Source organism: Penaeus japonicus, unplaced genomic scaffold, assembly GCF_977035675.1.
Source record: "Penaeus japonicus unplaced genomic scaffold, GWHDUDI00000001_assembly GWHDUDI00000017, whole genome shotgun sequence".
Lineage (NCBI taxonomy): Eukaryota > Metazoa > Arthropoda > Malacostraca > Decapoda > Penaeidae > Penaeus > Penaeus japonicus.
In genome coordinates this window covers 30,567,172-30,594,671 of record NW_028234419.1, presented here as the reverse complement: position 1 = coordinate 30,594,671, position 27,500 = coordinate 30,567,172, and the positions used below count along the sequence as shown (strand labels likewise).

The following is a 27,500-nucleotide window of genomic DNA, read 5'->3' as shown; positions in this document are numbered from 1 at the left end:
AGACAGATACACTTACTCGCACTCTGGGAAGTAGTACCTCACGTATAGGCCTATATACAGACATTGCACTTCTCTTACTAGTCCAGATTTTGTCTTTATATTTCAGAATTTTTTTTATTTTATTTTTTTTAGGGGGCAAGGAACCAGGTTATATTCCTTATCATAAAGGTTCATTCTTTTTTTTTGTATGTAAAGTTCCAAATTTGATTTTTTTTCTCTCACTTTCTCCTTCGTATTTCATGTTCATGGAAAATTATTTCATTGAAACACTCAAAACCAACGCCTTTCACTCATGGACGAAACATTTTTATAAATTTTTGCTCATCGATTTCCACTTTGAACAATAAGCCTTTTTCATCGTAGTGGAAAATGCGTCTATACATATATCTACAAGTAATTTGTAAAATAAATTACTGTTCCTATCTCTAAATAAAGTCTATTAAATATTATTATCAGCTGCGGGTCGGACAAAGATTTATTTATTCATTTATTTAAATCACACAAGCAAAGATGAAGTTTATAACTCGTATACACAACACTAAGAAACCGCACACGAGATTGAATGACACGTTGAGAACACATTTGCAGATTATAAGCGGCAACGACCTATAGAAGTTTCAATATCTCTGCAACGAACAATCAATTCAACTCTTCTCTTGATTAAAAAACTCATCTTCATTCTCCTCTTCATTTTTTCTTCTTCGTCGAGAGAGCTAAGTTGCGAAGCACAACAAGACTAATATAATTGCAATGGTTTGTGGGTTTCCGTTTTCTATTGTAATTAAATAACTTTCTTTGGGATGCGTATATCTTTTTTTTTCCGAGATATTAGAGTAAGAAATGGTCTATATAATTCCAGTTTTTTATACTTAAAACTAAGCATAAAAAAGTCTGAATTCAAATGCATAGGTTTGTGACAATATCACAAAAAAAATTATCAGAAAAAAATGATCTGACTGAAAGACAAAGGTAAAATATTATTAAATCATAATATTCATTTGTGACACATTTCGTGACTTTATAATCCGTGGCTCTTCACATTTTTTCAGCTCTCTCTTTCTTTATCAATTATTCTTTTAGTCTTTGTTTACATTTTCCCTTACACTCCGTTTCCTCTTCATCCTTCTTTTGTTTTCTATACACCATTGTTTTTTTGTTTTGTTTTTTCCTTACAATCTTCAAGAATTTCCCTTCGAGGTTTTTCTGTTTCCTCTTCTCATATCTTTGTCTTCCTCTCCACTCATTCGTTTTCCCTTCACACCTCTTCGTTTTTTCTCTTCCCGTTCCTACGTTTGCTCTTCACAATTCCTCGTTTTCCTCTTCACACTTCGTTTGCTCTTCACACCTCTTCGTTTCGTTTTTTCTCTCCACACTTCGTTTTTCTCTTCACACTACTTCGTTTTACTTCTCCTCGTTCCTTCGTTTTCTCTTCACATTTCTTCATTTGCTCTTCACACCTCTTCGTTTTACCTCTTCTCGTTCTTTCGTTTGCTCTTCACACCTCTTCGTCCGGTTGTCCAGTCAAGCGCAGCGATGAGCGAGAGTTATCAGACGGTGGTTTCAGTGCTGTCTTTGCTGCGGGAGGGGAAGCACGTTGTTAATTCCTGTCCTGTGATTTTTCGTTTTTTTATTATTATTATTTATTTTTTTTAACTCTATAACTTTTCATATTAATGTGATTGACTATTTGGAATGATTATATGATGTAAAATATTGATGTTTGATAGGAAATAAATGATGATAATTGTTAAAGGAACAGTATAAAAAAAATAGGGGAAGAGATTTAATAGATTTATACATATTCTTGTGTTGAAGAAATCATGCTTTTTGGGGAATTAATTTACATGGAAGAAACCGAGACAAGAGACAAACGGAACTACAGAATAACAGAATATATATATATATACTTCCGAAAGTGGTTACAAGCCAGCAATTAATGACAAATGGTCAAAACAATATCAAACCGACAATAAATCATAAATTACCAAACATGAAATGTACAAGATGACAATCACTTAAGCTAACAAAAAACTGCCGGCTTAATAACGTTTGAACCAAAGACAAACCTTGCCGGCCACGTAACCACTAACATCATTTATTAATTGACAACACATTCGAATAATCTCATACTGAAGACGAAATGCAAATAATACTTATACCAAAAATAAATAAATAAATAAATAAATAAGAGAGAAAAATATTGACAGTCACAAACTCCAAGATTGAGAAGAGGCAAGACACAAGAGAAAAGTTTTGTAAGCTCTGCACTACTATTCTCTAACTTCTTCAAACATGCTTGAGTGCTACATTGGTCCATCCACGCACTCCCGAATTCTAAAATGGCTTACTCATTTAAACAAACACACGAGACAATATATATATGTATTTTTATACATTTTTTGTTTGTTTGTTTGGTTCCAAGGCCACATATTGTGTTTGTGTGTAGCTTTAGATGAGGTAAGCTTCACCAACACCGTTAACTCACCCAATTTACATTAGTCTTCCCTTTGGACGGCAGAGAAAACGGAACGGAGTTAAATTAAAGAAAAAAATGGTCAGGTCAGGTTTCAATATAGTGAAATTTCTGCATATTCTGCTTATTTTTTTCTGTATTTTTCTTTCATGTGAATTCAATATCTTAAACAAAATAGCAAGAGGTGGAGCCAGAGATTATAAAACCTCCACTGCCCACCTTAATAAGGGCCCTGGACTTGAAATTTTGACATAATTTTGATTTCGTCTTTTTTGAAAACCAAGAAAAAATTCCATGAACATTTTTTATTTATCTATTTATCTCCTATATATCTTTTTCCAAAAACTTTCTAATTTTTTTCCTCCCTCCTTCCTTCCACTCCTTCTTTCCATCATCATTGGGTTGAAAAGAGAAAAATAAATCCGACAACCTCGCGCCAAGAGGACTTACTCAGAGTCCGAGATGCCCAGCGTGATGGCCCGAATCTTGTGGGTGGCCAAGAGAGCGGCAGGGAGGATAGGGGGCGGGGAGGGGGACTGAGGGGGGTCTGAGGGGGAGATATTTAAGTTGTTCTCCTCCACGCTGCTCTCCCCGCCCGCGCCGCCGCCCACGACAGGCGCCGGTAGGGCCTCGGGACTCGGGTCTGTGAGGGCGGAGGAAAGGAGCGAGTCATCAGAGCCGAGACATGCGGTGCGGGCAGCTCTGAGGCTCAGCGGAAAGGGAGGGAGAGAGTGAGAGTGAGAGTGAGAGTGAGAGTGAGAGAGAGAGAAAGAAAGAGAGAGAGGGAGAGAGAGAGAGAGGAGGGGAGAAGGAGAGAGAGAGAGATGTAGAGAGAGAGAGAGAGAGAGAGAGAGAGAGAGAGAGAGAGAGAGAGAGAGAGAGAGAGAGAGAGAGAGAGAGAAAGAGAAACTGAGATAGAGAGAGAGAAAGAGAAACTGAGAGAGAGAGAGAGAAAGAGAAACTGAGAGAGAGAGAGAGAGGAGGGGGAGAAGGAGAGAGAGAGGAGAGAGAGAGAGAGAGAGAGAGAGAGAGAGAGAGAGAGAGGAGGGGAGAAGGAGAGAGAGAGAGATGTAGAGAGAGAGAGAGAGAGAGAGAGAGAGAGAGAGAGAGAGAGAGAGAGAGAGAGAGAAAGAGAAACTGAGAGAGAGAGAGAGAAAGAGAAACTGAGAGAGAGAGAGAGAAAGAGAAACTGAGAGAGAGAGAGAGAGGAGGGGAGAAGGAGAGAGAGAGAGAGAGAGAGAGAGAGAGAGAGAGAGAGAGAGAGAGAGAGAGAGAGAGAGAGAGAGAGAGAGAGAGAGAGAGAGAGAAAGAGAAACTGAGAGAGAGAGAGAGAAAGAGAAACTGAGAGAGAGAGAGAGAGAAGAAAGTGGACAGAGAAGATAAAGGAACATCAGAGAGTAGAGAAAAAGGAGAGAGGAGGAGAAAGAAAGAAAGATATCAGAGAAAAGAAAACGAGAGAGAGAGAGAGAGAGAGAGAGAGAGAGAGAGAGAGAGAGAGAGAGAGAGAGAGAGAGAGAGAGAGAGAGAGAGAGCGAACAAAGAAGATTAGAGAGACAAAGAGACCGAGATAGAGAGATAAAAAATGAATGAGAGAAAGAGAGAAACAGAGAGATAAAAAATGAATGAGAGAAAGAGAAAGTGTGAGATGATTCAGCCATCGAGACCGGAGAAGCCAAGGAGGAGAAGCCAAACAGTAGTGAAGCGGGTGTGCAGAAGCCTCAAGCTGTCAAACGTGTGAAAGTCTAGAAGTCAAATCCATTCCCCATACGCTGTAACTTATGCTAAATATAGATATAACAAACTATAGAACTTATGCTATATCAGATATACTCTAAATAAGCAATTGCTATATGTATATATATTTTTTTTCTAGATTTTTTTTTCCATAAGGGCAAAATATGATTAAAGACGTTGATTTATAACTCTTACTAGTTTGTAAGACTTCTAAGACTACGGAATATTTACTGAGTATCTTAACTGATATTTCATATTATTATTATACCATATACACAAGAACTACAGACTACTTAATGTCCACCTCTGATTAAATATCATTAATTCATATAGAGTAATACAGTACATCTTGAAAGCCATCAATCTTAGCTAAGTTACCAGAATACTTCTTGAATATTCCAAGACAAGAAACTATAGAAAAAAATAAAATCCCAAGTCACCTCATTCAAGAATTTAAAAAAAAATAACAGCCTTTTCCTCTACTTCCAAAGATAAACCACAAACCCCTTTTCAAAAGTACCGAATGCATAGCCAACGAGTCCTTAGTCTGGTCCTTACCTTCGGCCAACTGGTGTAGGAATCTCTGCTGACTCTTGGGAGTACCTAGAGCCTGTTGTTGTTGTTGTTGTTGTTGTTGTTGTATGTGGTGCGTCGGGGAGTAGCGCTTCTTGTCCGCGCTGTCGACACTCGATCTGCTAGCGCGAGACTCTGTTCTTACCACTAGGTTGTCTGGCGAGATTCTCCTGCCCCCGTGGGAATAGGGGTTCTCGTGGGCGTACGGACTCCCCTCGGGTGGGTGGCCGGGGTACAGGCGCCCACTCACGTCAGGGGAGTAACGGCGGGCGTCCGGGGAGTTCCGTCGGGCGTCGAGTGTCGAGAACTTCTTGGGGTCGGGTGAGAACCGGTGCTTGCTCGAGGGCGAGTAGGTGCCGTACTGGTTCTCGGCGGGGGAGTAGCGACCCCGGTTCTGCGGGAGACGGGGTGAGGAGGGCTGGCGGGTGAATAAAACGTTGAAAATTGAATTATATCTATTTTGTATGAAGAGTGAACAAATTTATTTCTAAAAAATTAGGACTGGCGTGTGAATAAAACGTGAACTGAATTATATCTATTTTGTATGAAGAGTAAACAAATTTATTTCTAAAAAAGTAGGACTGGCGTGTGAATAAAACGTTGAAAATTGAATTATATCTATTTTGTATGAAGAGTAAACAAATTTATTTCTAAAAAAGTAGGACTGGCGTGTGAATAAAACGTGAACTGAATTATATCTATTTTGTATGAAGAGTAAACAAATTTATTTCTAAAAAAGTAGGACTGGCGTGTGAATAAAACGTGAACTGAATTATATTTATTTTGTATGAAGAGTAAACAAATTTATTTCTAAAAAAGTAGGACTGGCGGGTGAATAAAACGTGAACTGAATTATATCTATTTTGTATGAAGAGTAAACAAATTTATTTCTAAAAAAGTAGGACTGGCGTGTGAATAAAACGTGAACTGAATTATATCTATTTTGTATGAAGAGTAAACAAATTTATTTCTAAAAAAGTAGGACTGGCGTGTGAATAAAACGTGAACTGAATTATATCTATTTTGTATGAAGAGTAAACAAATTTATTTCTAAAAAAGTAGGACTGGCGGGTGAATAAAACGTTGAAAATTGAATTATATCTATTTTGTATGAAGAGTAAACAAATTTATTTCTAAAAAAGTAGGACTGGCGTGTGAATAAAACGTGAACTGAATTATATCTATTTTGTATGAAGAGTAAACAAATTTATTTCTAAAAAAGTAGGACTGGCGTGTGAATAAAACGTGAACTGAATTATATCTATTTTGTATGAAGAGTAAACAAATTTATTTCTCATAAAGTAAAAAAAAAAATAACGATTTTTCACATCACGTACATATCACATCAAAATCAAACAAAATCTGATCATTCAATTCCAAGGAACGCCAGGACAGACCTCAATTCAAATCACAAAGAAAATAAGGGAATATTTCGTAATTCACACACACATATCACAACACTCAAGCCCAACTGATCATCCAAACCCCAAAATGAATAAACATAACCCCAACATCACGCCTATTCAAAGCCCTGGACACACCTCGTTCAATATTACAAAGAAAATAAGAAAGGTTTCCTATATACCCCACGCACTCAATGTCATACCCAACTGACCATCCATCCAACAACGAACAGTGCAATCTCAACATCAAACACAACCCTTTACGCATCACTTGCAACACCCTACCTGGTCCATATAACGTGCGAGGGATGGGCGGGACTCGACTCTCAGATTATCGGCCTTGTCCTGCATCTCATTATCCGAGGCGGTGGTGGTGGACAGCCTCTCGCTAGCCCATAGTGGTGATGGCACATTGTGCTCTGAGGACAAGGAGAAAAAGTTAGTTAGTTTCCTCAGATTTATAGTTGGTTCGTTATTATTTATCTGTTCTTTTTCATCTGATAACGGTTTAGTTATATATTCAAAGAGAGGGAATTTGCTGGAGATTTTTTTTGTCTACGGTGTGTTTTTTCCTGCAATGTGGCCACACTATTTATGTCCTAGTGATAAAAGTAGTAAAGAGGAGAGAAAGAAGAAGAATAGGAAGTGGGAGGAAGAGGAGGAGGAGGAGGAGGAGGAGGAGGAGGAGGAGGAGGAGGAGGAGGAGAAGAAGAAGGAGGAGGAGAGGAGGAGGAGGAGAGGAGGAGGAGGAGGAGAGGAGGAGAGGAGGAGGGGAGGAGGAGAGGAGGAGGAGGAGGAGGAGGAGGAGGAGGAGGAGGAGGAGGACGAGGACGAGGAGGAGGAGGAGGAGAAGAAGAAAAAGAAGAAAGAGAAGGAGGAGGAGGAGAAGAAGAAGAAGAGCAAGAAGAAGAGAAAAAGGACGAGGAAGAGGAGGAAAAAGAGTAAGAGGAAGAAGAAGACGAAGGACGCTCAACAGCACTTCATAAAAGCCGCACCGAGCGAGCGAGCGAGCACGCAGCGTCACCAACCTTTATACGGGTACGTGGAGTCGAGCTGTGAGGACCAGCGAGTAGCGAAGAGCGGCCGTATGTTATGCAGGAAAGGCGACCCCCCTGGACCCCCTGGACCCCCTGGCGGCCCTCCGACGCCCCCACCTGGCATGCTGTGGGGGGCGGGGGGCAGTGCCTCCGCCGTGGTATCAAGGTCGTAGATGTTCGGCAGATAACTCGAAGGCTTGGGAGGAACTTCTGAAACAAAGATCTTGAGTGAGGCTGCGGGAGCGGAGGGGTGTGGGGGGAGGGGGGAGGGGGTGGGGGTGGTTCTTCTGGTGGTTATTATTGATATGCTGTTCTCTATATTATCATTTTCATGGTTATTAGTGTCATTATTTGTATTCATTTATTAACTGCATATCTCTCTCTCTCTCTCTCTCACTCTCTCTCTCTTTCTCACACTCACACTCACACTCACACTCACACTCACTCTCTCACTCTTTCTCACACTCACACTCACACTCACACTCACACTCACTCTCTCACCCTCACCCTCACTCTCTCCAACGTACCCGGCGGTGGATTGGTGCGCCGCTCGTTGACCCTGAGCGTGCCGTTGTGCGTGGTGGTGTCGTCCTCGTCGCTGGAGTGCGAGGAGGCGAGGTCGAGCGAGCGGTGGTCGAGGCTGAGCTCGCTCTCGCTCTCGCTCTCCCGCCGCCTGCCTCCTCCGCCCCCGCCCCCGCGACCGCCGTGCTTCCTGTGGAACATGGTCGAGTCGTTATAGGCGTAGGGCGACTTGACCGAATGCGCCTGCGAGTTGATGTCCGTGTTGCTGTTGTAGTTGCTGGGCGTGCTGGAGGAAGCCACTCGGCCGCCCACCGCCACGCCCTCGCCCCTGCTGTACGGGGAGCTGGAGGTCTTGCAGGTGGAGCGGGAGGTCGTGCTGGCCGTGGAGATCCCGATGTTGCGCCGCAGGATGTTGAAGTCGTCGTTGTACGTCAGGGCTGAGCGCTGTTAGGAGGGGAGGGGGAAGGGGAGAGGGAGGGAAGGGAGAAAGGGAGATGGTTAGATTAACGTGGAAGTCCTCGAGTGTTTTTATTTTTTGTTATTTTTTAATTCTGTTTTCGTTTTGATTCGTACTTTTTTGTTCACTCTAATCCAATGAGATCAGTTTGTGCATTAAGATTTCCCATCAAATTTATGTTTATCTTTGCTATTGATGCTATTGTATTCGCACTGACTAATACTACTCAAAAAACCCTCTTCCCAGGAAAAAAATATCCCCCTATGACCAGCCCTGAAGCCCTGAAGCCCCAAGCCAGCGAAGGGCACAGCGAAGGGCACGAGCGCTCACCGAAGAATGGGAGGGCCGCGCGACGCTCAGAGTCTCCTGGTAGGGCACCTTCCTCCCCGTGCAGGCGAGGAACATGAAGTAGAGCGAGTCCCTGACGCGGCTGTTGAGGAGGCAGTATCCTACCAGCACGAAGAGGGCCGTCAGGAGGGAGAAGACCGAGAAGAAGTAGTGCAGGATCTCGAGGTCCTCGGACACGGAAAGGACGGCCAGGACCCACGTCGCCCCGAGGAGAGGCAGGAACAGGATGCCGAGCCACAGCAGTGTCCTACGAGCGAGGATGAGACAATAATTAAAAAAAAAATATATTACGCATCATTTTTTTAAGATTATTTTTTTTCAAGAAGAGAAAAAAAGTCAAAACTACAACACGATATTTAGAAAAGAAGCAAAAAATATATATATTTCCAACGAAGCTTCCAATAGATCTGATCATTTTTTGAGAACTTCAAAGACGAAAAAAAACACCAAAACAAAACAACAAAAACTCGAAGCCTCTGAACTGACCTGAGGTTCCCAAAGCCCTCGATGTGGCCCTTGAGGGTGAGTGAAGCCCGGATGGCCAGGACGAACACCAGGAGAATGATGATGACGATGGTACAGATCGGGCCAACCAAAGCCCACACGACGTTCTCGTAAATGCTTAGCCAGCAGCTGAAGATACAGGAGGGCACGTTAGTCTTGTTCGTTTAGGTATTATCATTATGTGATATCTATGTTAGGCGTTTATGTGACATAAAAATTCTTCGATTGGTAACATTTAGAATTATGCTTGGTGCAGAAATAGAGGATATGTTAGTTTTGCACATTTATAAATAATGATCATATAATATCTATTCGTAATTTTTCGGTTACCAACATCAAGCATTATATTTAGTGTACACGATGCCATTTCTCGTACGATTCATCGAATGCTATCTCCTATTAAGATGATATTAATAAATTCCTTATATCTGAGCAGTTCATTCCAGATCATTATACATCAACAGACATCCATGTTCTTCGGAAGGATTTGACAAATGTCATTATCTGCTCATTTGTCACAATAACTAAAGCGAAAGAGCAACAAAGGAGATCGTGATGTCAGCTTGTGTGAGTTGCTCGATTCGAGATTTGACTTTGAACTCGAAAGCCCAAAACTGTTACTCGAAATTTCGCTCAAGTAGCATCGTGTATACTATATCTTAATGTAAGTCTTTTTTTCTTTATTCTATTCAAACGCTATTTATAAGAACCGACAGAAATCACGCGCCAACACCCAAAACAACCCGAGAAAATACCCACACAAAACGACCTCTCGAAAAACTTACAAGAAGTAGTTCCCATACTGGTCAGCACGGACGCCCACGGACAAGCCCACGATAATGGCCGGCAGCCCGTAGCCGCAGGAGTAATAGAACCGCATCTGGCCGTGGTTCACATCCCGCATCTCCGTCAGCATCCGGTACAGGTGAACTCCCTCAATCAGCAGCCAGGTGAACACGCACAGCCAGAAGTAATGGAGGCCGATGGCGACCATTTTGCAAGGGAACTGTGGACAATGGGAACAATGTGAACTATGTGAATAATGTGAACAATGTGAAAAGGGCGTAGTGGTTGTGTCAAAAAAATAGTTTTATAATTAATGATTATAAGATGATTATAAAATGGATTATAAAATTATATAGAGATTATAAAAGATTATAGAAAATTATAGGGAGATTACGGAAGATTATCATTATAAAGATTATTAAATTATTATCATAATATATTATATATACTATATCAAATTATTATCATAATATATTATATATACTATATCAAATTATTATCATAAGAGATTATATATACTATATCAAATTATTATCATAAAGAGATTATAAAATGGAGATTCTATCTAGAGATGATAGATATACAAAAAAAGTTGTGATGTATTTATATTATAGAATATGAAGACATTATTTAAAGGTAATATCAATATGGAAAAAAATCGTAATCAATTTACACATATCCAAATATAGAAAAAAAAACAAAATCTGAAATCACATATCAAAAAGTATTCAAAACTCAAAAACAAACGCACTTACTCACGATTTAAACCTTAAAAAAAAAAAAAATCGAACTCAAACTCGAACTCAAACCAACCTCCTGTTGCACAAGAATATGCCTGATCTTCAAAGCCGCGAGGAAGAGCAATTGCACGATGAAGATGCAAGCAGTCAAGTTCTTGTGGATGGTATTGGAGTTGGTCTGGGCGCCGCGGAGGAGACAAAAGGCGATAAAGGCGAGAAGAAGCAACACCAACGATAAGATGAGGCCCGTGTAGGTCGTAACGTCTTCGGCAATGGAGGGCTCGGCTAGGAACTGTGGTGGGGCGAAGGGGGAGGGTGGAGGGTGGGGGAGGAGGTGGGGTGGAGGGGGAGGAAGAGAAGAGGGGGGGTGGTTAGTGTTTGAAGTGTTTTTTTTTATGTATTTATGATTATTTGTGTTTATGGTTATTTCTTTGTCTTTATTTATGTTTATTGATATGTTTTTACTTTTTTTTTGTTACGCATATTGTTAAGGCTGTTTGTATCTATTTATCTATCTGTTATTCTTTATGTCTATTCAGCTGTTATTGTCCACTTATCCATTATCATTTCTCTATCTATCATCATTTATCTATATAGTCATTTCAAATTACTATAAGACAATTCGCAGACGATGCATATATTTCATAATAATAATAATAATAATAATAATAATAATAATAATAATAATAACAATAATGACACTGTCATTGTTATTACTATTACTACTGCTACTACTATTATTATCATTACTACTGCTACTACTACTACTACTACTTCTACTACTACTATTAATAATAATAATAACAATAATAATAACAATAACAACAACAACAACAATAAAAAAAACATCTCAAAAAGGGGTTCTAAAAATCTCCCTCCGACAGCCTACCTCCGCCTCGGCATCGTTGAGAATGACGGCGAAGCTGGACAGGTGATCGCAGGTGCAGTTGATGAAGGTGTCGTTGACGTCCTCGCCGTAGCCACGCTCGACGGCGCTCGTCACGCAGCCCTCGCGGGTCCAGACGCCCTCTTTGCTGGAAGGAGGAAAAAGGGGAAGGGGGGTTAGGTGTGGGGTTTGGTGTGTGGGTGGGTGGTTGGGTGTGTGTCCCATTCTCTCTCTCTCTCTCTCTCTATCTCTATCTCTATCTCTGTCTATCTCTATCTCTCTATCTATCTCTATCTCTCTCTCTATCTCTTTCTCTCTCTCTTCCTCTCTCTCTCTCTCTCTCTCTCTCTCTCTCCCTCTCCCTCTCCCTCTCCCTCTCCCTCTCCCTCTCTCTCTCACACTCCCACTCCCTCCCCCCCTCTCCCTCCCTCTCGCTCTCCATCCCCCTCCCCATCCCTCCCTCCCTCCCTCCCCTCCCTCCCTCCCTCCCCCACTTCCCCCCTCACCCTCCCTCTCTCCCTCTCTCCCTCTCTACCTCCCTCCCTCCCTCTCTCTCCCTCCCCCTCTCCCACCCCCCATCCCACTCCCACTCCCTCTCTCTCCCTCTCCTTCAACCTACCTATCGGGCTTAGTAACCCATGTGACGCACTGCGGGTTCGACCGCCGCCCGACGTGTCCGACGCGGAACCGCAGCCGAACCTGGACCCCCAGCTTGTCCTCGATGAGTCCTCCGTTGTCCGTGTGCACCGCCACCGTGAACACCGGCGAGCGCACGGCCAGCCCGACGCCCCACCGCTGCTCCACGTCGCCGTCGTAGGTCTCCGGCAGAAGGAGGCCGAGCGACCGGAAGACCACGTAGCTGACGACGGCGCGGCGGCTGCCCAGGGTGTCTCTGGTTGAGGTCTCGCCTGTGGGGTGGACAAGGGCGTTGGGTTGAGTTGTGGGGGTGGTTTGGGGTGTGTTGGGTGGGTTGGGTTATGTGGGTTGAGAGGATGAATATATATCAAATATGTTGGGACTATGTGGTTAAAGAGGATAAATATATATCAAACATGTTGAACTATGCGACTATGTGGTTAAAGAGGCTTAGATATATATGCTGGCCATGACAAATTACGTGAAAAAGAAACGCTAAACAATACAACAACTACACAACCTCAAACGAAACCAAAAACAATTCCACTGTATAAAAAAAAAAAAAAAAAAAAAAAAACATCACCAAGACACGCCCTTCGAGGCGCCCATACTCACCCATCTCGACGTTGGGAATCCCCAGCAGCGACAGAGGAATCCTGATGTTCGTGTCGTGGACCCACACCTGCTGGTTCTTCAGGTAATTGTTGTATTTGGGCACGATGACGGAGGACTCTCCCTTCCCCGGGTAGAAGCGGTCGACCAGGGATGACGTTTCGGGGATGATCACGTGGTCGACCCGGTCCTTGTGCCCCGCCACGTACCCGGACCGACTGTACCCGTAGAGTTCGTCGGCCGAGACCGTGTCCATCCCGAAGACTGTGGGGGGAGGGAGGGAGGGGAGAGGGGGTCAGTGTTTTTTATTATTATTATTATTATTATTGTTATTATTATTATTATCATTATTATTATTATTATTAAGGTGGTGTGTCATTTCGAGACGTCTTCGAGGAGAATATTTGGTACTTATTCGTGATGTACATTATTTTTGTACTGTGAGTGACATGTGAATTATCATTATCTATCTATCTATTTATGTATATGTATATGTATATGTATATGTATATATATATATATATATATATATATATATATATATATATATATATATATATATATACACACACACATATATACATATATACATACACCCAGCCACTTACCGACGTGTTTCGTAGGCACCTCGAAGGGGGTCGTGTACGTGTCTCCCTGGTTGGTGGCGAGCGTAGCCACGTACTGGTCCAGCTTGGTGAGGAGCGAGTCGGCGCCGAACCCGTTGAGTCCGTTGATGCGCTGCCAGTGGGCGGCGTAGAGTGGCTGCAGAATCACGCTGGCGGATTCGACTAGGTTCTTGACGGGGGAGAGAGAGAGAAGAGAAGGATTTGACTACAGTGGGAGGAAGGGATTTGATGGATGATGGATGATGGGTGATGGGTGATGCGAATGGGGGAGTGTTTGTGTGTGCGTGTGGTTGATGGTGAGTGGATGATTGATGATGGGTGATGGATGATTGATGGGTGATGCGAATGGGGTGAGGGAGAGTGTTTGTGTGCGTGTGGTTGATGGTGAATGGGTTGGATGTGTGGGTGTTTGAACGATGGTGAATGGGTTGGATGTGTGGGTGTTTGAACGAATGGATATGTGGATGTTTGAGCGGTTGTGAATGAATGGTATAAGTCTGAATATTTGAGTGATGATTAATGATATATGCATGTGAATATTTGAGCGTAAAATAAACGATACAAAAGTGAATATTTGAGTCATAATGAACGATATAAATGTGAATGTCTGAACGATAAGAACCGATAGGCTTGTGTGTGAATCGCCATCCACTAGACTCATCCACCCACTCCCTTCGTCGTAATTACCTGGATGTAGTGTCGGTCCTGCCGATGAGTCAGGTTGAGTCCCTCCTGGTGAGACTCATACTCAAGGAGGACGATGAGGAGTCGTGAGGCTATGAGGACGTCGGAGCCCCACATCGACGGCGTGATCGAGCAGGCGTAGTTGAGGTCCTCGGAGATCTTGACGGCTAGGTAGGTCGTGATCTCCAGTTCCTCATTGTCGAGGCTCTGCAGCTGTGAGGAGAAAGAGGAGGGGGTCGTTCTGAGGTCTTGGCGTGCGACTTACGTACAATTAATGGTAGGCGCGCTCTTGGATCATGCTTGCTTTCTTTACGTTATTTTGGTCAAAGGATATCCACTATTCATAAATAAATAAATAAATATATATATATATATATATATATATATATATAAATGTAAACAAGTTTGAAGTCGAGAAAAGGACAGCCGAGCAGTGAAGGCTTCGTGCTGGACACCTCGTAAATAAAACGAAGAAGCGAAAGATAAGAAAACACACGAATACCCCGAAGGCCTTTTCTTCTTCCTTTGCTGTCCTGCTTCTCCCATACGTCCTGAAGAGGTCTTCGGCATATCCGTGTACCTCCCTGTTCTTTCTTTCCCTTCATTCTTATTCCCCTCATGATGAGTAACGTTACTCACCAGGTCCCTCAGCTCGATGAACGTATCCGACACGCAGTTGAACATGTCAGGAGGTCCCCATCCTATCTCCTTGTGACACGACCTGCTGGCCTGCCCCTGAGCTCCTGCAGGACAAGGCTGGACTGTCTTCCCGTCGAAGGCCGTCTGCTCCCACCAGATCATGTCGTAGTTCTTGGGACACCCATCGTAAACGACTGGAATATGACAGAAGAAGGGGGTGAGGGGGGGGCGGGGTGAGGCTTCATTTTCTTCCGGAAACTATTACAACACAATACAAAAAAAAAAAAAAAACAAGACGCTGTATGACAAGAGAAGGAATACCCAATACCCGCAAGATATACATATGCCTAACGACACTTACTCTCACAGCCCCTGATCGTGACCTGAGCGAAGGCGTTAGCGCAGAGGTCACAGCGGCGGCCGATGACCCCGGGGCGACACCGGCACTGCCCAGTCAGAGGGTCGCAAGATCCCCCGTACGACCCCACGAGGTAGCAGTCGCAGTCGTAGCAAGCGTCCGAGGCTTCCGGCTGGTAATGGTTTTCCTGGAAGTCAAGGTTCGTAATGAGCATTCGTAATTCGTAAGTCAAGGTTCGTAATGAGCATTCGTAATTCGTAAGTCAAAGTTCGTAATGAGCATTCGTAATTCGTAAGTCAAGGTTCGTAATGAGCATTCGTGTATTCGTGCGGATAATTCTGTCGCTTCTGTACTGGTCAAGGCATAAATACGTCTATGGAATGATGAAAAATATGATTATATGAGCGATAATGTACGATTTTATAAATGCGAATATTCGAACGATAATATCAATGTGACTAATTGAACAATAATGAACAACATAAACGTGAATATTCGAACGATAATATCAACGTGACTAATTGAACGATAATGAACAGCATAAACGTGAATACTCGAACGATAATGAACAGCATAAAAGAGACTATCTAAAAGAAGAGGAGAAGTCACCTCGCATCGACATTCGCCGCTGGTCTTGTTGCAGTCATCGTCGTAGCCTTTGTCGACGTCACAGTGGCACGGCCCGCACACAGGGTAGCCCCACCAGTTGGTCGGGCACGGCTGGTCAAGCACCACCTCGCAATACTCGCCTGGTGGGAGGAGGAGGAAGGAGGAGTTTGGGTTAGAGCAAAAGTTTGATTAGATATAATTGGTTTATTAGTTTTGTTTACTTCCGTGGATGGTATTCCAGGAAGGGGACATACACACATCCGTCGATTCGAGGAATTCAGAATGAAAATAACTAATTAACACTGACTCAAGGAATTCAAAATAAAAAAGAAATTAACATCGACTCAAGGAATTCAAAATAAAAAGAACAGATTAACAACGGCTCAAGGAATTCAGAATGAAAAGAACATATCAACATCGACTCAAAGCATTCAAAATAAAAAGAACATATCAACATCAACTCAAGGAATTTAAAAAAAACACATCTACTCGAGGAATTTAAAAAAAAAAAAAAAATCCGAGCCAATCGACTCACCCGAGAACTTATAGGTCGGGCACTCGCACCGATAGCCCTTCGGCGAGTGGATGTCGTGGACGCAGGTGGCGTTGTTGCTGCAGGGGTTCAGAGTGCACACGTCCGTGCACTTGTCTCCGAAGAAGCCCTTGTTGCACTTGCACTCGTAGCCTTGCCAGATGTTGACGCACTGGGAGTTCGCGGGACAGGGGCGGGACGTGCATGGGTCGGAGGCCACACACCCGTTGCGGACGCCGCCCTCGTGCGTCGGGTTGGCCAGGATATTCTTGTTGCTCCCCACGCGGACGTCCTGTAAGGGGGGGGGGGGTTAATGAATGTGTGATAAAAAATGAATGTATTTAGATCATTAAACCTTATATTGCCATCTATATGTTTTAAATACTCGTCAATGATTTTTGTGGGAGAACTAACATGATACAATACAATGTTTACACAGTCATCAATAATTCTTACAGTTCTATATAATTCATATAGTCATCAATACTCAATTTAAAGTAATCAATAATTTCTACAGTCATCCTCAAATTTTTGATACAACCAACATCATATCTACTCAAGTCATCAGTCATCATATATATAGTGATCACTCAAAAGATCCTAAGACATCGGACACCTCGAAGTCCCTCTCTCCTTCTCCTTCTCCTTCTCCTTCTCCTTCTCCTTCTCCTTCTCCTCCTTCTCCTCCTTCGTCGCCACTGACCTTGACACATCCCTTGAAGCCCGTGACCTTGGCGGGGTCCGACGGCTGGACACCCCCGACGGACACCTTGCCGATGTAGAGACCGGCCAGCCACGAGTCCACCGAATGCGTGATCTCGTAGTTCCCGTAGTCCAGGTTGATCCACACGTCACGCTTCATCCACTTCACCTCCACATTGTGCCAGAGGCCGTCGTCCACCCGCGTCTCGCCGAGCCTCATGGTGGTGTTTTCGTAGCGGTATTGGATGTAGCCGTCCACCAGCTGTGAGGGGGAGGGGGGGGGGAGAAGAGGCAGGGGGTTAGAGTACGGTTGGAAAGGTGGGTGAAAATCATATATAAACAAAAACAAACACACACACAAAGAAAATGACCGAACCAACCCCGATCCTAACCCAACCCAAACCCAACCCAACCTCAAACTCACCAAACCCAAACACACCCCAACCCAACCAAACCAAACCCATCCCCATCCCCATCCACAACCCTAACCCTAACCCTAACCCCAACCCCACCCAAACCCCAAACCAACCCCCCCAAAAACCCAAGAATCAAACCAACCTCAATAATACTATTGGCGTTCTGTCCGACGGCCGTGATGACCAGGAGGCCGAACTGCTCCCGCGTCCTGAAGGAGAGGCTGTTAACCCACGGCATCTTAATCGACTGCAGGTGCGGCGTCGCTACTAGGAACCCCTCGCCCGTGAACTGCTTTACGACGTCCAGCTCTGCGGAAGGGGGGAGGTTAGTGGTGGTGGGGGAAGGGGGTGGTGGGGGTGATGTGATGGTGGTGGGGGTGATGGTGGTGGGGTGGTGATGGGGGTGGTGGTGGTGATAAAGAAGATGAAGATGATGATAGCAGTAACAATATCAATTAATAACATTAATTATCATTATCATTATTATAATTACTATCATTATTACCATTACCACAATCATAACAACAAAAACAACAACAACAGCAGTAACATAAACAACCCCAACCCTTCTTTACCTTCAGAGCAATACTTCCCACCCCATCCCGTCGGGCAAGTGCAGACCATGGTCCCGAAGGATTCCCTGCAGGAGCCGCCGTTCTGACAAGGGTGGGAGCGGCAGAAGCTGTTCTTCTCGAGACACCCCGGGGAAGTGCCGTTGGCTGCGACGTACCTGGAGGGGGAAAGGGGGAGGGGGAAGGAGAGAGGGAGGGGGGGCGAGGTGGTGGATTTAGTCTTTGGTTTGGAATTGGGGGGGTTTTGTTATCTTTATTTCATTTCATTCATTTATCTATTCATTTATTAGGTTTGTTTGTTTTCTTGTATCCGGTGTAGAGAGGGGGATAGGAAGAGATAGGGAGGGAGGGAGAGGTAGGAAGGGAGGGAAGGAGGGAGGAGGGAGGGGGAGGGGGAAGGGAAGGAGGAAGGGAGGGAGGGAAGGAGGAAGTGATGGAGGGAAGGAGGGAGGGAGAAGAGGGGAGGAGGAGGAGGACGAGGAGGAGGAGGAGGAGGAGGAGGAGGAGGAGGAGGAGGAAGAAAAAGGGAAGAAGATGGGAAGGAGAAGAGAAAGGGAACAAAACCTTCGCTCAACACTTACGAATCCAAGTCAATGAACTTGTGGTCGACGAAGAGGTCCCTGATGCATCCGAGGAAGTGCTGCTGGCTGACCTGGTAGGTTGTGGGAAGGGCAGGCAGGCCACCTATCTGGAGGGGCCCGGTCACGTCCAAGAACCTGTGGCAGGACTCCGTCAGGCTGGCACACCTTCAGGAGACGAAAGGAAAAGAAAAGGAGTGTTAGGGAGCGGAATAAAGCTCTTCAAATTAGGAAAGACATATCGAAAACCTTCCTAAAAAAAAAAAAAAAAAATCCAAAGAAAACAAAATCTTCATCTTTATCCCAAAATTTATCTTTTTAATGCGAGTCGAAGTATCTTTCAAAAAAATCCAAAGAAAACAAAATCTTCATATTTATTCCCAATTTTATGATCTTTTTTAATACGAGTCGAAGTATCTTCCGCAATTTGGCAATCACGACGATACATACATACATACATCCATCCACAGACAGACATCTATCGGTTATCGAAGTCACAGACAACCACAAGAGATAAAAGAGGCTACTGTACCTGGGGTCGAGGATCTGGGCCGTGGTGTTGGCACAATGGTAGTCCCCGATCTGGTGGCCGAAGCGGACGGCGAGGGCGGAGTCGCAGTGGTCGAGGCTGATGGTGGCACTCTGTCAGGCGAGGAGGGGGGTAGGGTGGGGGTCAGTGTCGTGGAGGGCCGATTTTGACGACAGGTTTTTAAGACATGTTTATACTAATACAGTACGGTGTATGGTATGGAGTACGCCATACGCATACACACGCAGTGCAGACTACATAATACACAGTACACACGCACGTACACACACATACGCACACACATACGCACACACACACACACACAAACACCCACCCACCCACCCACACACACACACACACACACACACACACACACACAAACACACAAACACACACGCACAAACACACACACACACACACACAAACACACCAACTCACCCTATTATAATAATCGACGGTGACGGTATGCCAATCGCCGTCGTCCACCCCGCCGGGCACCGTGGCAGTGACCCTCGTCGTGGCAGTGCCCAGGCTGAAGGAGAACATGACAGCCCCGCCCACCACCTCCAGGGCTACGAAGTCGTGCTTCTCGTTGTAGCGACCGTTATAGAGGAGGAGCCCGTCGCGTTCTCTCGTGGCGAAGCTGGAGGGGGACACGTCGAAGGGGTGGGGCCGGTTAGTTAGTTAGTTAGTTGGGGTGGTATGCAGGGTGGAGGGTGGGTGGGAAGAGGTGGGAGGGTGGATGGGTGGATGGGTGGGTGGGTGGGTGGGAGGGACGAGGTGGGTGTGTGGGGGGTGGGAGGGAGGGAGGGAGGGAGGGTGGGACGAGTTGGGTGGGAGGGTGGTATGAGGTGGGTGGGTGAGTGGGAGGGACGAGGTGGGTGGGAGGGAGGGAGGGAGGGAGGGAGGGAGGGAGGGTGGGAAGGAGAGGGGAGGGAGAGAAGGAAGAGGAAGGAGGGAGAGAAGAGGAGGACACAGATGAGAGGGATAAAAAAAGGAGGGAAGGGGGGGAGATGGAAGAGAAAAAGAGAGGTAAAGTAGGGGAGAAATGCACAAACAGAAATTGAAATTTAAAAAATAAACTTTTAGTCACATAATACACGGCAATAAAAAAAAAATGCACTGAAATGATAAAAAAAAAATCATAATACTATCTGCCAAGACTCTATTAAGTCAGATAATAAAATACAAAATTAAAAAAAAAAAAAAAAAAAAAAAAAAACACAAAACACCCATAACAATAACACACCTTATCTTTAACACCTGAGAAAAAAAAATATCCCAAAATATCAAAATTGAAAAAAAAAAAAAAAAAGTCAACAGCGCTACATAAGGCCCAGACGCTCACCTCATCTTGATATGAATCCTATGTCGCTGTTTGAGTGTGGGGAAGGTGAGAAAATCACCCCGGGAGAACCTTCTTGCCCGCAGCTCGCATGTGGAGGTGTGGTACAACGAACGGGTACAATTGGTACACTTGAAGCCCCCTGCTCCGTTGCCACTTCGCCCGTCCTCTTCTGTGCACTTACTGCCGTGCACACAAACGCCGTCCACACACGGGCCGCTTAGCATGTTGACTTCGCAATTTTGGCCTGTGTGGGAAGAGGTGTTTAGTGTGAATAAAATCTATGTTTTTTTGTTTTTTTTAAATAGCTTTCGGATTCGTGTATCACTACCGATTTCGTTTGCATTTATGGGTATCATTCTCTATTGTTATGACTATTATTATCATCAATACGTATTTTTATTTTAACTAATTTCATCATCATCTTTTTAATATAATTACCAATGTACATGATTATTATCATCAATACGTATTTTTATTTTAACTAATTTCATCATCATCTTTTTAATATAATTACCAATGTACATGATTATTATCATCAATACGTATTTTCATTTTAACTAATTCATCATCATCTTTTTTAATATAATTACCAATGTACATGATTATTATCATCAATACGTATTTTCTATCTTAACTAATTTATCATCATCTTCTTAACATAATTACCAATGTACATGATTATTATGATCAATACGTATTTTTTATCTAAACTAATTCATCATCATCTTTTTAATATAAATATGATGAATACGTATTTTTATCTTAACTAATTCATCATCTTTTTAATATAATTACGATCAATACGTATTTTTATTTTAACTAATTCATCATCATTTTAATATAATTACCAATGTACATGATCATTACGATCAACACGTATTTTTTAATCTTAACTAATTCATCATCTTTTTAATATAATTACCCATGTACATGATTATTATGATCAATACGTATTTTTTTTAACTTAACTAATCCATCACCATCTTATTAATATAATCCCCAATAGACCTACGTTTTGATTCCATTAGGGATCGAACCGAGAGCGAATGCAACCAAAACGCACCTGTGAATTCCGGCAGACAAACGCAGGTGTAGCCCCCTTCTCGCCGCATGCAGGTGCCGTGGTTGCCGCAGGGGTTGCTGTAGCACAGGTTGACCTCTGTGTCGCACTCGTAGTGTTCTCGCATGCCGGTGAAACCCTGGGTCAAAGGTCAAGCGAGAGTTAGTTAGCGTAACGGGAATCAGGTGTTGATTGGGGGTCTGTGTTCTCATCAATTTTCTCGTATCTTTAGTTTTTTTGTTTTGTTTTGTTTTTCATTCCAGGTGTTCTTTACTATGCTTACATAAATATTTTGTGATCTATGAAACTTTTATTGTATTTCTTCATCATATATAGTTTTAACTCTCTGTATATTTAACCTAATCAAATATAGACCCTAATATAATTGAAAAAAAATCCCTTTCTTTCCACAGAATAATTCAGTTCTCTCCATATTCCTTCCTCTATCATAGAAAACGAGAACCGCCCGCGCAACCAACAGAAAACGGGAACCAAACAGAAAACGGGAAGCAGACATAACCTCACCTTGGGACACCTGCAAGCGAATGTATTAACAGGATAAATCGGCCGGAAGAGAATGCTATTGGACGAAATAAAACCCGAAGCGTTGCCGAACTTGAGGACATTCAGACACTCTTCGAAGTTGAGGCAGGGCTCGCGGACGCAGAGAGTGTCGTCGAAAGGCAGGACCTGAAGGATGTGAAAAGAAAATGTTATTTGAGAGAAGTGGAAACAGTCTGTTGTCTGTTTTTTCTTTGAGTATTTATTTTTATTTTAGTTTGTGAAGTATTTTAAGATGTGTGAGTTGGCGTTTGATAAATGTTACGGCGGAAATGCATGTCTTTTTTATTATTATTATCACAAAACTCTTCTGGGATAATAAATCTAGATTCCTAATGACCATAAAACATACATTCAATAAAATCAAACACCCACATATATCAAAGCAGGATCATAAAAAAACAAAGCAAATAAGTCCAAAAAGTCCAAACATCCAAAAAACAAAAACAAAAAATACATATATATAAATCGCCCAGAAGCCTAAAAAAAACTCCAAAGAAAACGGACCTCTACAGTGGCTAACTTCACTAAATCTGCGCGGTGAAGATAAACCCGTTCTCGTAGATACTGTGGCTGGTAAAACTCCTCGCCGGGAATGTCAGGACGCTTGGCTGAGAAGCTGACGTTCAGGATGCGGGACTCCACGTCTGTGTCATCCTGCGAAATGAAGGAGGAAGGAGGCGGTTTAAGTAAAAGGACGAATTGTGTGTTGAAGGGGCCATCAAACTTACCATCACATTTGTTTTAATTTTAAAAAATCGTCATTTTACATCACAACTAGTAACAAATACTCATAACTACCACTACTATCATCATCACTAATATCATTACCTGTACTATCACCAATCAAAACTAAATCATCTCACCTGAATATTGAAAATAAAGATGTTTTCCCGCGGGCAAGGGATGATGGCAGCCAAGCCGTCAATGAAGTATGACAGGAGAGGTGACAAGAAGGCCTCCTGTGTCATGTCAGCCATCCGCACTGTCACAGAGTTGAAGAGCATGGCCTCTGTCACCAAACGCACTTGCAGGGTCATCTCAGCTGACACCTCGTTCAGTCCATCTGGAGGAGAGAAAAGAGAGTGAGTTGGTGGGTTAACTTCGAGTTTTGTGAAGTTCTTGTGTTCTGTTCTGGGAAGGAAGAGTGCGGTGTGTTAACTTCGAGTTTTATGAACTTCCTATGTTTTTGTTCTGGGAAGGAAGAGTGCGGTGGGTTAACTTCGACCTTCATGAAGTTCTTGTTTTGTTCTGGAAATAGGAAAGAGTTTTGCTGGTTCATTTTGGTTAAATTTCGGGATTGGTGAAGTTTTAAATTCTGTTTTGGGGGAGAAGAAGGGAGGGAGAATAATTGTGGTTGTTTATTGTTATAATATTTTTTTGTTGTTGTTGTTGGGGGGGGGGGGTTCTGTTTATTGTAATAAATAAGTCATTTCAGGGGAATTGTTTTGTATGATAAACTTGATACGGATTTATAATTATCTTTTTAACCTGATGATGTTATTAGCTTTACTCAGAATAGATTGTAAAGTTTGAGTTATTAATCACACTGGTTTCAGATTGATGCTGATGTTGTTGGTATAAAGATATAAAGTTCGATTATCTTTTGCATTATCTTTATTGGGTTTGTGGTGGAGGCAATGGTGACTGTGTGATAAAGCGGTATTATTATCATTAAAGATAACAGATGCGGGGCTAAAAAAAAAATAGGATCAATAAGATGATATAATAACCATTATGATAATTTATCACGTCATGGTTATAATGAGCATCCTCCCTACCCCCTCCCTCCCCCCTCCCCCCGCGAAAAAAAAATCTCACATAAAGTATAATTACGGTAATAAAAAAAAATAACAACGGCAATTAATTCCATTCTCTTATCTGATTCGGATATCGTCCCAATCTTCAAAATATATTAATCTAAAAATAACGATCAGCTGATACGGTAAACAAACGCAACGCGATGTTCTCTTGTTTATGTTTTGCTTATACGTGATTCCCTTTTTCTTTCTTCTTCTTCTTTTTGTTGTTCTATTTTCTTTCTTTTTTCTCTCTCTCTCTTCCTCTTACATCGCACGACCTCTGTGCCAAGTGTCATGCCGCCATGCCAGCCGTTCCGATCATACGTCTAATGACAGTGGCTAATGATGATGGCTCTCTAATGGTACGAATTAATGATCTTGGGAGCGACGATGAACAGAAAACGGGAAATAGAAAACGGGAGTGGGGTGATATCTTATGGCTTTTTTTTTTTTTTAGTTGATAAGAGTGATGGTGTTGCTTATATTGAGTTATGATAAGGATAGTAATAACAGAAGGAATAGTGATGATGATGATGATGATGATGATAATGATAATGGTAATGGTGATGATAATTATGATAATAATGACGATAATCATGATAACAATAATAATATCATTAACAACAACAAAAACAACAAGAATAATACCAACAATTTCAACAACAGCAACAACAAAAAATTAGATACACAGGACGTACCAAGTAACGTGTTATTACACTTCCAAAGACCGACTCGCAGGCAGCCTGATTGACAGACGGGCGGAGGGGGTAAGGGGGGTAAGGAGAGGGGGGGGGGTGAAAGCAGACAAGCCTCGCCGCAGCTACAATCACTTTGACATTATTGACATCGCTGTCTTATCAACGGCTGACACTTGACAGATGACCGAGCGACATTATTAACTCTTCCCCCTTTCTCTCTCTCTCTCTCTCTCTCTCTCTCTCTCTCTCTCTCTCTCTCTCTCTCTCTCTCTCTCTCTCTCTCTCTCTCTTTTATCTTTATCTCTCTTTCTCTCTCTTTTTCTCTCCATCACCTCGAGAGCGGGGGAAGAAGAAAGAGAGGGAGAGGAAGGGAGCTAAGAAATAGGAGAGAGGAAGAGGAAGAGGAAGAGAGAGATAGAGAGAGAGAGAGAGAGAGAGAGAGAGAGAGAGAGAGAGATTGAAGGAGAATGAGAGAAAGCGAGATAGATAGATCGATAGATAGAGAGAGAATGAGAGAAAGCGAGATAGAGAGAGAAAAAAATGAAAGAGAATGAGAGAAAGCGAGATAGAGAGAGAAAAAAAAATGAAAGAGAATGAGAGAATGCGAGATAGATAGAAAGGAAAAAAATGAAAGAGAATGAGAGAAAGCGAGATAGATAGAGAGAGAAAGCGAGATAGATAGATAAATAGACAGAGAGAGAGAATTTGAAAGAGAATGAGAGAAAGCGAGATAGAGAGAGAGAGAGATAGAAAGAGAGAGAGAATTTGAAAGAGAATGAGAGAAAGCGAGAGAGAGAGAGAGTTCATTTCAGAATGGGGGTGGGGGGAGGTAGTGGCAGGGCCTTATTAGTACCAAGATAAATAACCAAACTATAAGAGTGCATGAGAGGCCTTCGCCCCGTTGGAAAGACTTTCAGATTCAATCTATTGTTTTTATGGTCGCCTGGGCACTTAACCGCTCGGTCGTTATGGCGTCATAGTGTTTTATTATTTTCTCTAGCTTCCTCTGTCTCTGTCTGTCTGTCTGTCTCTGTCTCTGTCTCTGTCTCTCTCTCTCATATTCTTATTTTCTCTCCCTATATCTCTCTCAACTTCTCTTTCTCTTTCTCTTTCTCTCTCTCTCTCTCCCTCTCCCTCTCCCTCTCCCTCTCCCTCTCCCTCTCCCTCTCCCTCTCTCTCATCATCGCGTTTATCAGCAGTTATAAAATAGCTCAACATTTTCAGAATATCAATCCACCCAAATTATGAGAGCAATATTCCAATTATGCAAATACTGTTATCACAATGAGTCTCTCTGAGTGACCAATTGAAGTCAATATAACAAATATATGACATACAATTGAATAAAAGGGTAGTGTAGGGGAGGGGAGAGATGGGAGGGAGGGGGGGGCACACCAGGAGGGGTAAAGGGGGTAAAGGGGAGGGTTGGGGTCATGTCAGGAGGAGGGGGGGCACACCATGAGGGGTAAAGGGGGTAAAGGGGAGGGTTGGGGTCATGTCAGGAGGAGGGGGGGGGGCACACCATGAGGGGTAAAGGGGGGGTGGAGGGTTGGGGTCATGTCAGGAGGAGGAGGGGAGGGAAGGGGAGGGAGGGGGGGGAGTAGAGGTCATGGGGAGTGATGAGCATTCTCACCGCGAGAGGGCAGCACCAAACTCGCAGGTATCGAGTCACAATTTAGCGTACATGGTCATTTGCATATGACTTTTTTTCTCTCTCACGTGCGTTAAAAAGTTTTTTTTTCCTTTTTTTTGTCTCTGAGGAAAATGATTCCTAAAAATCTAAAAAATATATATATGTATTGATCAAATTTGGTAATTATCCTGCGAATTTCAATTCAGCACATAAGGTATGGACATAGACAGACAGATAGATAGATAAACTGACAGATAGATAGATAGACGGATAGAAAATGAGAAATGGATATTCAGTAGGCAAAAGATGGTTCTAATGTCTAATGAAAGAGAGAGAGAGAGAGAGAGAGAGAGAGAGAGAGAGAGAGAGAGAGAGAGAGAGAGAGAGAGAGAGAGAGAAGAGAAGAAGAGAGAGAAAGAGAGAGAGAGAGAGAGAGAGAGAGAGAGAGAGAGAGAGAGAGAGAGAGAGAGAGAGAGAGAGAGAGAGAGAGAGAGAGAGAGAGGAGAAGAGATAAATAAATACGTATAAACATTCTACCTTTAAAATGGTTAATGAAGTGACAATAAGCATCAAAGTCACAAAAATACCTCCCTTATTAGCATACAAGTAGCCATCACTCGTAGAGGCTGGCAGGTTGATGGTTATCATAGAGAGAATATTAAAAAAAAAAGAAAAAAAAATCTATATAAAATATAAAAAATATATATATTATATATAAATATATATATATATATATATACATACATATATATATATATGCATATATATATATATATATATATATATATATATATATATATATATATATATATATATACATATACACATACACATATATATGGTGTATGTGTATATATATATAAAATAAATACGTGACTCGACCTTCCTACACTGATAAAATCAACGAATTAAATACACGATGATTTATCTAATGAAGTATCGCTCGGTTATGACTGTTTTTTCGTTGCAGTTGAAGGTTATAAAATGTTAATAGTTTACGATCGAGCTGACGAATATAATTGTTCGTTCGTGCGTGTGTTGTTGACCGAACGCTCGGATAAAGGGATAAATGTTTTTTTTTTTTAGTAAATCGTAAAGGCTTTTAATCGAAGGTGGAAAAAAAATTGGTGGTGGTGATGGTGGTGGTGATGATGGTGATGGTGGTGGTGATGATGGTGGTGGTGATAATGATGATGGAGATGGAAATAGTGATGATGATGATAATGATGATGATGATGATGATGATGATGATGATAATGATAATGATAATGATAATGATGATGATAATGACAATGACGATAATAATAACAATAACAACAAAAACAAAATACCAAAACAATAAACAGAAACGAGCACCCATCATTCCGAATAAAAAAAAAACAGAAACTCACTTCAAACAAACAAACAAACAAAACACCACCAAAGACAATGAAAACAACGAA

General features: G+C 42.6%; 1 protein-coding gene across 4 annotated transcripts in view; it reads right to left on the bottom strand.

The window, feature by feature from the left end:
- Positions 1-249: 249 nt before the first annotated feature.
- Positions 250-27,500, bottom strand: part of stan (Protocadherin-like wing polarity protein stan) — a 291,876-nt gene continuing 264,625 nt past the window's right edge. The window contains exons 4-33 of one of the 4 annotated variants that reach the window (XM_086546312.1): positions 22,792-22,991; positions 22,433-22,582; positions 21,890-22,054; positions 21,368-21,503; positions 20,305-20,548; positions 19,395-19,599; positions 18,960-19,069; positions 18,431-18,595; positions 17,853-18,007; positions 17,420-17,586; positions 16,863-17,123; positions 16,163-16,451; positions 15,628-15,767; positions 15,022-15,205; positions 14,661-14,854; positions 14,025-14,234; positions 13,320-13,506; positions 12,715-12,975; positions 12,083-12,371; positions 11,467-11,611; positions 10,651-10,869; positions 9,837-10,057; positions 9,034-9,180; positions 8,530-8,794; positions 7,748-8,186; positions 7,212-7,430; positions 6,469-6,602; positions 4,766-5,198; positions 2,924-3,116; positions 250-1,575 (exon numbers count right to left, since the gene is read on the bottom strand). In XM_086546312.1, the coding sequence (XP_086402438.1) occupies positions 1,548-1,575; positions 2,924-3,116; positions 4,766-5,198; positions 6,469-6,602; positions 7,212-7,430; positions 7,748-8,186; positions 8,530-8,794; positions 9,034-9,180; positions 9,837-10,057; positions 10,651-10,869; positions 11,467-11,611; positions 12,083-12,371; positions 12,715-12,975; positions 13,320-13,506; positions 14,025-14,234; positions 14,661-14,854; positions 15,022-15,205; positions 15,628-15,767; positions 16,163-16,451; positions 16,863-17,123; positions 17,420-17,586; positions 17,853-18,007; positions 18,431-18,595; positions 18,960-19,069; positions 19,395-19,599; positions 20,305-20,548; positions 21,368-21,503; positions 21,890-22,054; positions 22,433-22,582; positions 22,792-22,991 (6,155 nt within the window). In that variant the 3' untranslated portion in view covers positions 250-1,547. The remainder of the gene's footprint in view (positions 1,576-2,923; positions 3,117-4,765; positions 5,199-6,468; positions 6,603-7,211; positions 7,431-7,747; positions 8,187-8,529; positions 8,795-9,033; positions 9,181-9,836; positions 10,058-10,650; positions 10,870-11,466; positions 11,612-12,082; positions 12,372-12,714; positions 12,976-13,319; positions 13,507-14,024; positions 14,235-14,660; positions 14,855-15,021; positions 15,206-15,627; positions 15,768-16,162; positions 16,452-16,862; positions 17,124-17,419; positions 17,587-17,852; positions 18,008-18,430; positions 18,596-18,959; positions 19,070-19,394; positions 19,600-20,304; positions 20,549-21,367; positions 21,504-21,889; positions 22,055-22,432; positions 22,583-22,791; positions 22,992-27,500) is intronic. The other 3 variants (XM_086546313.1, XM_086546314.1, XM_086546315.1) reach the window with 3 other exon arrangements.